The sequence below is a fragment of the Neurospora hispaniola genome, assembly GCF_033458365.1.
Source record: "Neurospora hispaniola strain FGSC 10403 chromosome Unknown B0T23scaffold_6, whole genome shotgun sequence".
Classification (NCBI taxonomy): Eukaryota; Fungi; Ascomycota; class Sordariomycetes; order Sordariales; family Sordariaceae; genus Neurospora; species Neurospora hispaniola.
In genome coordinates this window covers 771104-785768 of record NW_026944411.1, presented here as the reverse complement: position 1 = coordinate 785768, position 14665 = coordinate 771104, and the positions used below count along the sequence as shown (strand labels likewise).

At 53.0% G+C, this 14665-nt stretch overlaps 4 protein-coding genes across 4 annotated transcripts; 2 read left to right on the top strand and 2 right to left on the bottom strand.

Annotated features, from left to right (window-relative positions):
* Positions 1–939: 939 nt before the first annotated feature.
* B0T23DRAFT_361809 (WD-repeat-containing protein slp1) lies at positions 940–3682 on the bottom strand. The gene is made up of 3 exons (XM_062836292.1): positions 3278–3682; positions 1477–3204; positions 940–1418 (listed from the first exon to the last, which is right to left on the bottom strand). The coding sequence occupies exons 2-3, from the start codon at positions 3182–3184 to the stop codon at positions 1297–1299; spliced, it is 1830 nt and encodes a 609-aa protein (XP_062690555.1). The 5' UTR covers positions 3185–3204; positions 3278–3682; the 3' UTR covers positions 940–1296.
* A 572-nt stretch (positions 3683–4254) lies between these two features.
* B0T23DRAFT_186416 (uncharacterized protein) lies at positions 4255–6940 on the top strand. Its single transcript, XM_062833147.1, has 2 exons — positions 4255–4791; positions 4876–6940. Exons 1-2 carry the CDS (start codon positions 4386–4388, stop codon positions 6744–6746), a joined length of 2277 nt encoding a protein of 758 aa, XP_062690554.1. The 5' UTR covers positions 4255–4385; the 3' UTR covers positions 6747–6940.
* Positions 6941–8015: 1075 nt separating this feature from the next.
* On the top strand, positions 8016–10160 carry B0T23DRAFT_186388 (Peroxin 13, N-terminal region-domain-containing protein). The gene is made up of 3 exons (XM_062833146.1): positions 8016–8273; positions 8351–8875; positions 8942–10160. The coding sequence occupies exons 1-3, from the start codon at positions 8219–8221 to the stop codon at positions 9727–9729; spliced, it is 1368 nt and encodes a 455-aa protein (XP_062690553.1). The 5' UTR covers positions 8016–8218; the 3' UTR covers positions 9730–10160.
* A 1700-nt stretch (positions 10161–11860) lies between these two features.
* On the bottom strand, positions 11861–14523 carry B0T23DRAFT_186241 (uncharacterized protein). Its single transcript, XM_062833144.1, has 3 exons — positions 13993–14523; positions 12046–13926; positions 11861–11956 (listed from the first exon to the last, which is right to left on the bottom strand). The coding sequence occupies exons 1-3, from the start codon at positions 14232–14234 to the stop codon at positions 11866–11868; spliced, it is 2214 nt and encodes a 737-aa protein (XP_062690552.1). The 5' UTR covers positions 14235–14523; the 3' UTR covers positions 11861–11865.
* Positions 14524–14665: the final 142 nt, after the last annotated feature.

Sequence of the window (14665 nt, the reverse complement as noted above, 5' to 3'; positions counted from 1 at the left end):
TATTCTTCCACACGATAATGGGGACGCGTTTATGTCAGCAAATCGAACGCCCTGCTTGCTGCTGTTCTCTCCTTCTACGCCGTCGTCTCTCAGCGCGGACTCAAAAAAGACAGTTGGCGATGTTTTTGTTGGAATCCCAAAGGTCGCGTGTGTGACGAGAGAGATCTGCCTAGATGTTATGTTGTGTGTGGAGTTGGCGTGAGTGAGTGTGAGGTGGTCGGGGACTCGTGGGTTGTGCGGATCCAACGATGCGAGAAGTCGCCGCCTTTTTGAGAAGTTCTCGTCCTTGAAACCTGCGCTCGGTACTTCTTCTTCTTCCACCTTCTCACGCTTTCTGAGCCGCCGTCAGACTGCACTCTAGGAACTCTTTCGTAGTGAATTGTATTACTAGTTGGTAGGGCGCAATATCCAGAAGTGCTCGGCAGTGTTGCAACAGCGCGGATGTGCTGTCTTGATTCACGAGCGGATGGCGCTTCAGTAGGTGTGGTGAAATGGGTAAGTTTAGACTGTCCTGCCATTCCCGCTTTGAAGTTTCCCTGGCCACCCCCCCTGCTTAGTCAGCCGGCCGCCAACCTGAACAGCCGGAGCCGCGGCTACTGCCACTGCCGGTCTGACGGCAACGCGCCCGCAGTGATGACTGCCCTGTACGCTGAAAGCTTGCGCCCTGCAACAGTTCAGCCCTGCAACCCTGCAGCCCTGCAATCCCACTCCGTCATAACGGCCCGAGGACGGGATGCCTAGAAGCGAACAACATGCCCCCTGGGCTGTTAGGTACAGAGCACCTGGTGAATCGCTTCATCCCACAACTTGATATCGGATCAAATCTCTTCACCCGCGCAAATCGATCACACTGTTGGCTCGTGTAAACAACGGCAGTGAAGCCGCAATTCAACCAACAGTCCGATACAATCCTATCATTGCTCATGAGGTCCCGCTGGTGATGCACCATTTTTTTTTCGACTCTAGTAATACTACATATTCCTATGCCATATAAACTTGAACAGTTCATAGTAGCAAGGTTCTGAACAATTACCGTACAATACCGATCAGACATGATCAGGTACAGATGGAGTATGTAACTTTTGATACAAATTCTCTTGTCATCATAACTTCGTGATCCAGCCAAAATCCTTCCATGTATGTGCCCGCTTCACCCAATGGCCTCGTGCAGGCCGGGCTAGGAACCACAGCTGTCAAACCCTCCAAAACGCCGTGCTGAAACGACCAAGTAACCCGAGAAAACAAAGCAACCGCTGCCAACCCAAGTTGACGTCGTTATATAAACAGTAAAAGCGCTTAGCGGATTGTCATCTGCTTCGCCATGGTCGCCTTCGAAGATGTGCCAGCGCCACTGATACCAGCACCGGAGCCGGCCTTCTTCTCAAAGATCTTCCAGAACTTCAAACTTTCGTCGGCGGCTAGTAATCCCAGTCAGTATGAGCTTCAATCAGCTATTTTCACACAGACTTCACTTACCAGCTGTGGCGAGCATCTGCCCATCGGGACTAAGACAGCTATGGAGGACTCGGCTCTCATGAGCAGGAATCTCAACATTGCGGACCAGAGTGGGGTAACTCCAGATGCTGAGCGAATTATCGGGGTAACCGCTGGAACTCACGATTTCGCGATAGTGGGGGCTCCATCGGAGACTGGTGACCTGGGAGCCCGTGTCGATGCTGTTGACGCGTGCACCGGAAGTGGTGTTCCAGAAATGAATGTGACGATCGTAGGCACCTCCACCAGTGGCTAACAGATTGATGTTCCAGGGGCACCACGCGAGAGCCTTGACGGCAGCTTTATGGTTGGTCTTGGTGAACTTTGGAACAGCAAGGGACCGGGCATCCCAAATCGATACAAGATTGTCGTTTCCGCCGGTAGCAAGCTGGGCGCCATCAGACCGCCACTCGAGGCCGCAAACCTCCGATGTATGCGAAACCAGTTCAGCCACCTTGTGCTCGGCGATACGGACATCATGGTTGAACACCAAACCGCTTCGTGCACCTGTCGATAGAAGATGCTTGCTCCAGCCCATAACACCAACTCGACTGTCATGACCAAACATGCTGCGGATCTTGATGCCTTCGGCAACATCCCAGATCTGGACCTCACCGGTGCCGAGTCCCACGCCCACGTATGCTCCATCACCGGACCACTTGACACTGCTCACGTACGTGTCAGGAGAAGTTTCCAGCAGGCAGTTGACCGACCCCTCATCAGCCGACCAGACATAGACGTTCCGTTCCAGGCCAATGGCGACCTGGTTTCCCGAGCTCCAGTCCAATAGGTTAAGGTAGTAGTCGTCAATCAGACCAGGAGCATCAAGGACACGCTCAGGAGCTGTAGCGACGCGGCGTCGGAATTGTGTTGCCGAGTTGGCGGCCTTCAAAGGGCGATTGTATTGCTGGCGGAGATCGATGGGTTTGGAGGACTCAGGAGGAGCTGGTTTAAACTGCAAAATTCGAGTGTTGACGTTCATTCCGCAGGCATTAGCCAATGAGTCTTGATAAGCGACGGTGTTGGGAGATGGCCGGGCGTATGTCTCGGCCTCATCGTCATCGAGGAGCAGGGAATCGAATTCAAGCTGCTCAGTAGCATCGTCTGCAGGAGAGGCGAGAGCTGTTGAGTTGGACGATTCGCCGTTCCTGGACTTTGGCCGCTTCTGATCCCGCATGTTAAGCTTTCCGGAACCACCGTTGGCAATAGCCGAGCTTGAGCCTCGGTTGGGGATGAAGCGATCGGCATTGAGAGTAACGGTCGTCTTGATCGGCTTTGCCTTGATCTTGGTCTTCTTCGGCTTCGGGGTAGGTGCTGTCTGAGTTTGTTCTTGCGCCTGAGCGCCAGTGCCGGTGAGAGTGAACTCGGATACGCCAAGCTCGAGAGCTTTCTTGGGAGTCGACGCTCCGCGAGCAATATTGGACTTGGGCGAGTCCCAGTTGGTCTTGTTTGAGGCCGCTCGTGCAAGCTGCGAGCTAATGTTACCAGGGTAGACCGTCTTGGCAGGTGCTCGCTGGCCATCGTTGCTTGTCTTGTCCTTGTTAAAAGGGGAAGAGTTGACGTTCGCATTATGATGAGGAGAGGGGGTCAAGGGCACACGGCCGCCGGCGGTGCGACTCGAGAAAAGACCCGTATGGGACTTCTTAGGTGTCGTGACTGATGGAGTAGCCATGTTTGTTACTGTGACCATAAAACAGTAGGTATGTACCACTATGTCAACAAGCCATAGTTAGCAAACTAAGCAACACATATAGGTATATTTCCACAAGGTGGTGGTGCTTACCGTTTAGGGGGGTTGAAGGTGTCGAGGAGTTCCGATTAACCGAAAGAGCTCCAAGAGACTCAAGTTAATGGCTCCTGGAAGGTTAGTACGTTCTGATTGCGGATGATCGGCTAAATCGGAGGGTTCCTTGGACGAGATACGTCTCAAAGTCGGCGGGTCGATCGATTGACTGCAACAGCAAGCTGATCTAATGGACTTGAGGAAGTCTGCGTTCAAGGATATGGCGCGCTGCAAAGTTTTGTCTTGATGGTATGATTGCTTTATGCAAATAGTTGCAAGGGAGAAGCAAAAGCTTGAGGAGAGCAATCAAAGAAAGGCCAAGAGGCGCAAATGCGGTTTTCTTGCAGCGTGGAAATGTGGTTGTGATGGATTGGAAGGAGAAGGCGGGCCGAAGATTAGTTTACTTTCAAAAGGACGACCTGTTTTGTCTGCACAACGTGGTTGCCATGGTAACGAGTGGCAGCTGGCGGGCTGCCACCCAACGCTTGGACAAAAGGCGGTAGCAGCACACGCTCCGCAAGGCCCTCCGCCGCAACCAGTCTTGGCAAGATTCCACTTCACGACCCGCCGCAGGCATCTCCAGGTCCACTTCCCTTTGAACCAACCCCATTAAGGTGGATCCATTCAAAGCGTCGTCCCCCCGGTACATAGTATCCACTGCCCGTGCCAGGCCCGCTCGCTCCAGGTCCTCCAGAAGGACCACGGTGGAGTTCCGTTCTCTGATTGCCGCGTTGCGCTGCCCTGCGCATGATCCTGTCGTCGACGACAAGCACGAGCCGGCCAGCATGGATCGATTGAACTGAACGAACACCACACAACCTCGCCTGCCTGCGATTCATATTCATCCTTAACGAATAGGTATTACCCTGTCATTAGTCACGAGACCTGTGTCGCCGTTTCTCGACCTTTCGACTGCTCCAAGGACGAAACGACCAAGCCAACTTTTGGGCGCCATACTTAGCATGTGGGATTAGATCGACTGCGACAATCAAACGCTTCACGCTTCATGCTTCATGCTTGAGAAGCGCGACAGTCCACGAAAGCATCCGTCAAATAATCAATCTCCAAGACAGGCAACAGGCCGACAGGTGCCAAGGAATCCGCAGCTATGGCGCACCCTTCGACGCCCGCAGGACACTCTCCCTCCATCTTTGGAGGTCCAACTCCAGTCATGTCCGGCGCTGGACAACCTTCGATCCCCTCCTCGTCCATGACGACTTCAACTCTCACACCAGCCTCGGCTGCCTCTTCCAACAATACCTACATTATGCCAAACTCTCCCTTTAAAAACCGTGGTGATGGGTACCGTCCCAAAGTCACACGGACTCTCGGACAGCGTCCTGCCTGTCTTGTCAACGCATCCGTCACCTACTGCGGCAACAACCAAATTTACGCTTTCGGCGGTTTCGATCAATACACAGATGAGGTCTACAATCATGTGCTGAGACTGGACCTGGTCAGTCATCAATGGAGCCTAGTTGACAACTATGGCGACATTCCCGGTGTTCGAATGGGTTAGTGTTACTTAATCCCATAATGTCTTCTATATCTTTCTGTTTCTCCTCTTCTTGCACCTAGTTGACTTATCTCTTCGGTAGGCCATACTGCGACCCTGTATAAGGGAGACAAACTCCTGGTGTTTGGTGGCGAAAACGAACACAGAACCTATCTATCCGACCTCATAATCTTCGATCTCAAAACCGCACACTGGACCCAGCCACAAGTGACAGGACCAATTCCCAAAGGTCGCGCAAGACATGCGGCCGTTCTACACCAAGACAAGCTTTTTATCATTGGCGGGATTACGGGTCACGACAACTACGTTCTCGACGACATCTGCTACTTGGACCTGAAGACGTTCACTTGGTCAAGATCCTGGCGTTTTGTGGGCCGGTTCGATCATTCAGCATATATATGGGGTGAAAGGGTATGGGTATTCGGGGGTCTCAGCGAGGAGATGGACAAGGTTAGCGACATCTGGTGGCTAGATCTCAAGGGAAGTCCGGCATTCGATTCACCCCCGCAGATTGGCTCGATGGACCGCTCCGGTATGGCTCGAAGCGCCATTTCGCCAAGGCCCTCCTACCCTGCAGCACAATCCCCGATTGTTGGGTCGTCTGGGTATGCCGCAAACTCGAGGACTGCGCAAGTCAACCCTCCGTCGTTCCATCTCAAGACGTACGCTCCTCCTGCACCCGGTGCTGTTTCGGCTCTCAAGTTTGTCAACGGTCCGAACGTGCCATCGCAGGGACAGGGTATTCATTTCCATGTCTACTCGTCAGGTACCCTTCTGGACTTTGTTACGCCAGCGGCGACAATCTCGTCCAAGGAATGCTCCTTGTCTGCTCTCGATCTGGGGTCTCTCCGATGGCAGAAGTTGGCCGACGGCCGGGAGATATTCAAGCCCGGATATCGCTGGCACTATTGCACCATGAACGAAGACGGCACCAAGGCCTGGCTACTTGGGTGTCCCACGGAGCCGAATGTACTGGATCATGGAGGTACTGGCCTCGAGGAGTACTTGTCCGATATCATGGAAATTGATCTGCGTCGGTACGGGTTCTTGGGAAACAATTTTGCCCCTGAACCACGCGCGGACTTCACACGGCCATCTTCTCGAGCGCGTCATATCGAACAGCCGTCCAAGGGGCTAGGATGTGATCTCGCTAAACTCTTCGACCAGCCTCCCGAGACCGGAAGTGGCACGGATTTCATCGTCACAGCTCTTTCTCGCGAATACGATGAGGACGAGATCATAGGCTCTGCGCTCGTTCACACTTCCGACTCGATGGACGGTGATCAGACTTGGCTGTCGCCGGATGCGCCCACGTCTCCGCCAATTCACGTTCATCGACTGATTCTTCAGGCACGCTGGCCACACTTTGCACGCCTATGGTCGAGCCAAATGGCCGAATTTCACACGAAGAAGATGCATATCCCTGAGCCCTACAGTGTTGTCAAGGCATTCTTATACTATCTATATACGGACCGTATCGACCCGGGATCTGAAGAGGACGAGAGCATCACGGCCGACCTGTCAGACGTGGCCGGCCTTCTCGTCATGTCCAACATCTACAACATTCCACATCTTCGCCTCCTTTGCGTAAATAGATTGGCGAAGGAGCTTGACGTGGATCACGCATGTATCATCTGGTACTGCGCCGGCATGGCGAATGAAGAGTGGCTGCGGAAACGGGCTGCCACCTTCTGTATGACGCACTGGGGCAGGGTTGTACGCACGCTCGGTTTCCAGAGGCTTCCTCGGGCGGCTCTGGTGGAGCTCTCGCAGGAAGTTGATATGGAAGGCCGTGTGGTTGGCGGTGACGAGCTTGATTTGATGGTGGGGATCGATGGTCGTTACCACGACGGAGGGTCTGGCGCGTCACGGCGTAAGGGGAGCATTAGTAGCAACCATACGCAAGTGCTTGAAAGCGAGCTTGATGAAGACGAGGGCATGGAGATGTCATGAACAGCTAGGTTCCGCTTTTTGTCATGGCAGAGGATATCTTTTGACCTCCCCGTTATTCTCCTCATCATTAGATTTGTTCCATACACAAGCACGGACTGGAAAGAGTGGCTAGTTGGACAAGAGGGCGGGCCTTTAGCACGATGGGAATCGGCACTGAAGGGGTCGCAGGCCCGCTAGACGTGTTAGGTCCCTTGTCAGTATTTTGGGTTGAGGTATGACCGATGTGATGGATAGGATAGGTTGGGCAGGGTTGGCTTTTCGTGCGATGAGCTTCTCAGCCATCCTTTAGTAAGGAGGCATTCAGGAAAACCCAAAGGATTGGGGAAAGATGCTTACTATTCCACAGAGGCATTGCAAAGGCGTTGGCGTAATTGATGGGTATTCATTGTTAGCGTGCATGTATGTAAGACTGGTCGTTTCTCCTTTCTGTCCTACGGCTAGTAGTGTCCATATTGGCAATCCGAACTATTATTCGGATATTCATACGCACTGATCTGAGCTTGAGGTTGGCTTGTTGATCAGGTCTTGAAAGAGAACAGCATCGAGCGATTGCAAAACAACCAACCTTAAGTTGCAACCTGCTAGAATCATTGATAAACCGCGCCCCCTTAACTTGGAAGTTGGCGAGCTTATTACGTTGACGTGCAAGCATTTCTCATTTCACCATGTTCAAGAACGATTATACTGCGTACATCCACGTTTTCCTTTATTACAGCTTACATGATGCTGATGTTCGTGAAGTGCAGACTGCAGAGTCGAAAAAGACGAGCACGATACCCAGCACGCAGCTGACCATGCTGGGTCGGTACCTACATACTGTACATAAAGTCTCCATGCAGGCAGTGTTACCCGCTGAAATGTTGCCGAGGTTCACAAGCCGTCCTAAAGCGATAAAAGCAACAGGAGTGGTCGCTCCCGGACTGATGTTCTCCACCTTTCCGCTGCTACGACATCGTCCCCTCCTGTCAATGCTCGATCCCCTCCCCGTAGTGGTCTAGGAAAAGTCGACATTTTTATACCCGAAGGGCCCAAAAAGAAGTCGAGAATACCTCTAAGACTACGATAAACTATCCTCTGATGCCACGCTCGCTGACTCTACTTATTGGCCCTGATCTACTCGCACACACTCTCTCGCGCTCCCCTTCCCTGAACGAATTTACGCGAGGAAGCCGCCAAATCGGGATCCCCAGCTAAGCCCAGCGCCCTCGCCACCGCGGCAACTCTTTGCCAGCCCAGGCGCCCAGCCAGCTCCCAGCAGCAAAGAAAGTAAAGCAGCGGACCTGACGCTTGTCGCATCGCACGCATTCTATCCCATCGCTTAAGACTGACGACTGGACCATCCCTAACTAGGCGGCCACCAGTAAACCCCCCTTGTTTTCGTCTTCTCCCTTTACCGGTCCATCGAAGTCATTCCTCGAGCACTACCACCGGCCATCAACGGCGGAGGATCAGATAATCCACACACAATCGCCATGGCATCCCCTCCGAAACCGTGGGAAAGACAAGGCGCGACGTCTGGTGCATCGGGTATGTTTTTTTTTCCGTTCACCATTCCATGTTCGCCCGACAAGCAGGGCACTGACATTGAATCCGCAATGACACAGCGCCCGCACCAGCAGCCTCTTCGGCCGCGACGCCATCACCAGAGTCAAACACGACAACAACATCAGGCTCAACCCCGGCCATCCCCGCGAGACCTGCCAGTCTGACCGCCTCCGTCAACCAAAATGCCGCCAACTACAGCAGACCAATGGGCGCGATGGGTACATCACCATACGGAGTCGGCGTAGGCTCGTACGGCACAACATACGGCTCTTCATACGGCTCGGCATACTCGTCGCCCTATTCCAGCCCCTATTCCAGGTATGGGGGTATGGGCGGATATGGCAGTTCAATGTACGGCGGTTACGGCGGGTCGATGTACGGCGGTGGCATGTACGGCGGCGGCGGCATGTATGGAGGAGGTATGGGTGGCATGCCGGATCCCAACAACCCGGAAAGTTTGACCAACCGCTTCAACATGAGCACGATGGCCACATTCCAGATGCTGGAAGGCATTGTCGGCGCATTCGGGGGTTTTGCACAAATGCTTGAAAGCACTTATATGGCGACACACTCAAGTTTCTTTGGTAGGTTACATCATCCTACATGCCCACCTCCAGTCAGGCGCAACTGATTTACTAACATTAGCTCAGCCATGGTTGCTGTCGCAGAGCAGTTTGGCAACCTTCGCCAGACACTAGGCTCCATTCTGGGCATCTTCACTATTATGCGCTGGATTAGGACAGTGTTCGCCAAGATCACCGGCAAGCCTCTACCAGCCGATGTCTCCAGCCTCAATCCAGCCTCTTTTGCCATGTTTGATGGACGCGGGAAGGGCGGTGCCGCAGCGGCTGCCGGTGGTGCCGCCGGTGCCATGCCCAAGCCCAGCCGAAAGCCCCTCATCTTCTTCGTTCTCGCTGCCTTCGGTCTGCCCTACGTGATGAGCAGGGTGATCAAGTCGCTGGCCTCCAACGCTGAGGAAGAGGAAAAGAAGCGCCAGCTCGTTGTCGCGCAACAACAAACCATCGACCCGACCAAGCTCGAGTTCTGCCGCGTCCTGTACGACTTCTCGCCCGCCACGCAGGGGAATGGCGAGATCGTCCCGGGCGTAGACCTTGAAGTTCACAAGGGTGATCTGGTTGCCGTTCTCAGCAAGAGCGATCCTCTTGGCCAGCCTAGCGAGTGGTGGAAGTGTCGCGCCCGCGACGGAAGAATTGGCTATCTACCGGCTACCTTCCTCGAGGTACTTAAGAAGCCGGGTCAGCCTGTTGCAGCCATTGCTGGGGCCCCATCCATCAGCATTGACGGCGACACGAGGGCCAACTCGCTGAGCAGCATCCTCAGCGACGCGGATAAGAAAGTGCTGGTTCCGGCCCTCCCGGCGGCCAAGGCTAGCGATATCAGCGTCGAGAGCTTCCAGAAGTCGCAGTTCTTTTCTTAGAGACGCAAGGAACGCAGGCGGAATGATCTCAGCAAAATGCACATCGAGACGTCGCGGTTCATGCCACGCTCTTCTCGGCTTCGACACTCGGTCTCATTCTCTTAATACACGCCTGATTGTGCGAGCTCTGGATCTACCATGTGCAAAGCGCCGGGGGCGGCCTCCTGGGAGTGGCCCACCCAATGGCCAACTAATCGGCTTTCCTCCCCCAAACACAACAATCAGACACAACAGCAAACCAAATCAAAATCGCGGATTCTCCTTAATTCGCATTCGCCCAGCCTGGTGGAAATGACCACACTTTCCTGCCAGGAAAAATCATCAAGCAGCTACGTAGAGGCACACGAGAGCGCGGTGAGATAATCAGTCGGAGCATTTTCGGAAGTTTTCGAACTCGTCGGAAGGGTGTAAGACGTCACCAAACAAGCATGCATACCCACAACGGTCAGTTATGGCATTATCATTATTAAGAGAATGACAAACACTCTCATATCTTTATACACCTGCATGACACGATTATTGCGTGGGAAGACGTCTTTTCACCAAAAGTCAATACCCGAGCGAGCGGAAAGGGAGAAGATATAGACACGGAGGACGGCCATGGTAAATGGATGAATGGATGGATGGAGTAAGCGGAAGCGGCGAACGCTGAAAGACATGGACGCACGAGGTGTAAAATCGAAAGGAGGGATGAAGGGAGGTGATAGGCGATGTGAGGCGGTGACCACACCGATGACACAGGGATGGAAGCGTGGCTAATTAGCCTACACAGACAAAGGGGTGTTTGTCTGCTTGAGTCGGTTGTTCAGTTGTATACCTTGTAGCGAATATTTTGTTTTCGGATATATTCTAACCGTATCGTATGTACGTTTTCTTCGTTACTGTCTCCTTCTCTTTTTTTCTTTCTTTTCTTCTACCTAATTTTGTTTTTTTACGAAGAAAAGGAAAAGATGAAAGAATCGGCAAATACGTGAACATTACTTTTCGTAGAACGGTCTTTAATCAGACATGTATGATACACAGTTTTTAGTAGAGGCATAAGATTAATTGTTAATGATCACTCATTCATCGTGTCTCGCATCTTCAACGATGCGCTTGGTGCCACAACACGTAAAATTGCTATGACTGACGCAACCAAAATCAGTCGAAACTAAGTAATACTCACCAGGATTAGAAACATTTTTGACCACTTCTGCAGGCGCAACTGTCAGCAAATTTTTATTGTACATTGCCTTCCTGTAAATGTACTGGTGTGGCAAATGGAGGTAGCCCGGTAAAATTGTATATCGATCAACACGGTGAAGGTATTCATATATGGATTCTCAACCACGCAACACGTGCGTGCATCTACAATGTAATCACATTTGGATTGTTCGCCTTCCTTTTTCATTTCTTCTAATTTTCTTAAATCTTTTATTTACTGATTGCTTTGGCTTCCACAAGTTATGTGTTTTCATGGTTCATTCGATAGAGGAGTAAGCAGCTCACTTTTTCTTTTTGGTAATCACCGAGCCAGACCTCATGCTGCGGGCGTTTCTAACTCAGACGAGTACACGGTAAGATAAGAAAGATGAAGAACAAGGAAGAAACCCGTTCACAATAGATGGAATAGGCACGGATTTTGATACATGACAACCATCCAAATCGGATAATGAAGCCAGAATGATCTGACTGACTGTGCTAGCTGTGCTAACACAGTTGCCCCTATTCTCAATGTTCGGCTTGCACAAGTAAAGTTTTCTTTACAAGTGAGCAATCGATCACCATGATGTCCAGAGTACTAAACACCTCCTTGCAGAGATGGTCATCCCTTTACAGAGTAAGCTGTATAGACCTACAACCCGCTTCATGTGTGGACATAAGAACCAACCCAGTGTCTATCACAGCAAACCGTTGTGATGATGTCGCCATTCGTGTGTCTTAGGTGTACAACAAGAACTCCAAATCTTTCTCTCAAGACGCTTTTCTTCTTCTTCTTCTTTTTTTTTTTTATAGAAAAAATATTTTTATCTTTCATGTTTTCCAGATCACCAACGTTACTCGTGATTCGGCATGAATCTTCTTTTCCTGAAAGCCTTTCTTTCTTGTACCTCTTTCGTACCCTTTTCCTGATTAAGCGGTGGTGATATCCTTGGTTTAACCTTCGGCCTCAATGTTCTCATACGCGTTGGACTTGTGCTTGGGCTGGAACTTGAAGTTGGGGGGAGCGGGGCCCAGGAACATTTCACTGATTTATTTCAGACACTGTCAGTAAATCCCGGGAAACATAATCTCCAAGCATTGAAGCAGAGAGCAAGAGAAAAGCGAGACACTAACCTGATCTTGATCCAATCCAAATAATTCTTACTAGCCAACAACGTCTCCAGCTCGTTCCGGCCCTTGTACGCCGGCGGCCGATCGTTCATGGCAGGGGGCAAGTACTCGAGCAAGCCAATCGGCACATAACGATGGAAGAAGCTCAAGAACTCCAGCAAGAAGCGACGGGTGTAGTTCAAGCCCAGCTCATCAGATCCCCACGCCTCCATGCCGTACTTTGCAAACTTCTCCACATACGCCAGCCGCTCCGTGGCCGACTTATCCAAGTACTGGCCCGCGCTGATCTCCTCAAAGATCCACGGCTTGATGATAGCGCCGCGGCCGACCATGACCGAGTCCACCTTGGCGTTGTCCACGTGGTTAAAGTAGTCCACGTGCGAGTAGCAGTCGCCGTTGCCGACAAAGTACATGCGTCCGCCGTTGGGCAAGCTGCGCTCGTCGGCCTCTCGGATCGTGTCCTGAAGCGAATCGGCCTTTTCGTTGAACGACTTGACCAGCGCCGCGCATTCGGCGATGTAGCTCCAGTCCGCCGCCTTGGTGTACCGCTGCTGGCGCGTGCGACCGTGCAGCGTGACGGCCGCACAACCGGGGGCACCGGAGACAGCGCGGATGTCTGGGGCACCGAGCGCGAGGCGTTCGACTAATTTTTGGGCCGTCAGGTGGTTGTCGCGGACGCCCATGCGGATCTTGGCAGTCACGGGCACCTCGCCTGAGACGGTGTTCATGCCGCGGATCATGCGCTCGAGCTTGGACGGGGCGTCGAGGAGGGCGGAGCCGGCGCCGGACTTGTAGACCATGTCGATGGGGCAGCCGCAGTTGAGGTCGATGACGCGGAGGTGGGGGAGGTAGCGGGCGAGGGTCTCAGCCGACTTAATGGCGATCCAGGGGGCGTGGGCGGTGATTTGGACGCCAAACTTGAGATCTTTGGAGTTGTCATACGCTGGGTCGACGATGCCGGTCGGGGTGTAGCGCGGAGGAGTGATTTCGCTCTCGTGTGCGCGCATCAAGGTCCAGTCGGCCTTTTGACCTTGAAGAAGAGGGAGGCCCAGGGCCATTTCCGAGTAGGTGATTTCGGCGCCCAGCTCGACGCAGAGACGGCGGAAAGGCAGGTTGCCTTGGGTGGTCAAAGGGGCGAGCACGGGGGTCTCGCGCCCAAAGTAAATCCTTCGCTTCTCTGAGGGCTTAAGGGGGGGCTCGACGTATTGGGCCGCATAGTCCTTGGCCACGTCGTCGTCGTCTTTCTGTTTGTGGTAGTGAATGCGGGCAAGCTCGGAGTCCTTGGCCATCCATTTCAGGTACTGGTCGGACTTTTCGTGCTGAATTTTTTTTCGCGATAGGGCGAGCTTAACAGCCGGGGCGACAACGTTATACATGCCGGCCCTGGCATCCATCGACTCCTCCTCAGGCGGTACTAAAGAGGCAGCCTCGGGCTTTATCTTGGTAGGGTCTTCGGTGAGAACCAACTCCTTCCGGCCATCCTCGTGCTCAACCTCCTTCATGTGACTTTCGACGAAAAGGCAGCGCCAACCGGATGAACACTTGCCATGGGTCTCCCAGACCGGGCATTTGCCTCCAAAGACTTTGAGGTCAGGGCGGCGGCCCTCCTTCAGGTACTTGCGGATGTCGTGAAGAGCGTTGCAGCGTTCACCATGCTTGCAGTGCCGGGGGGAAAACTCGGGCGTCCACGCAACAGAGTTGCACAGGCGCTGAGCATCGGCAAAGATACCGAATTCACGCTCCTTGTTCTGACCCTTTGGCCTCTTCTTCTTTCCGTCCTTTCCGGTAGCTGCCTCAGCACCAGGAGCAGTCCTTCCCTCGGCAGCATCATCATCAACTACCTCGGCAGTTTTGGCGACCTGGCTTGGGGGCACAACGAGATACCTAAGACAAGTAAGCTTGTATGAAAAGAGGAGATGATGAGCAGGGAATAAAGAAGTAGCCACTTACTCTTTCTTGATGGGAGCAATGCCCCTTCGCTTGTCCCTGTCATCTTGCCGTTGTTCCGTTGGCTTCTCATCTTCAGTTTGAGGTTGAGCTTGAGCCTGAGGCTGAGGTTGCGAGGGCTCTTCTTGTACCTGGGGGACGGGGGCATCGTCCAGCTTAACGCGCTTCGTCGCTGGCTCGGCGTCTTGAGCCGCAACAGCACCGTTAGGCTCGATGGGGCGCTTTGCAGTTTCTTGGGACTCCATTGTGAGATTGAGAATGGAAGTGTACACCCAGACCCCAGTTCGACGCAAGTCGTCAGGTTGAGTGCCGGATCGGGTGAGACTTCATAAGTGGATTGCCGGCCGGGACATGAAATTTGCATCTCAGTTGCACCCCCCGGGCCTGTTCTCGGGAAACCGCGACAGGTAGGTACCCACTCGTGCCGCTGCAGCCTGGAATGTTTGCCCTGGGGGGGCCCGCAGCGGGGTTAGCGACCCATTCGGTGCTTTTAGTGTCGAAGATTTGCTCTGCTTTTGGCTCCAATCACAGCTTGCAATCCGGTTGGTTTGGATTCAATCGATACCTCGTGGGACGGAGTTTGGGCAATGGTCGGGCTACTGCTTGCCCGTCGAATCAAGTTTGAACGACCACAGTAAGCTGTTGCAATCTGGGCAGCATGTTGCTAGTCTGATAG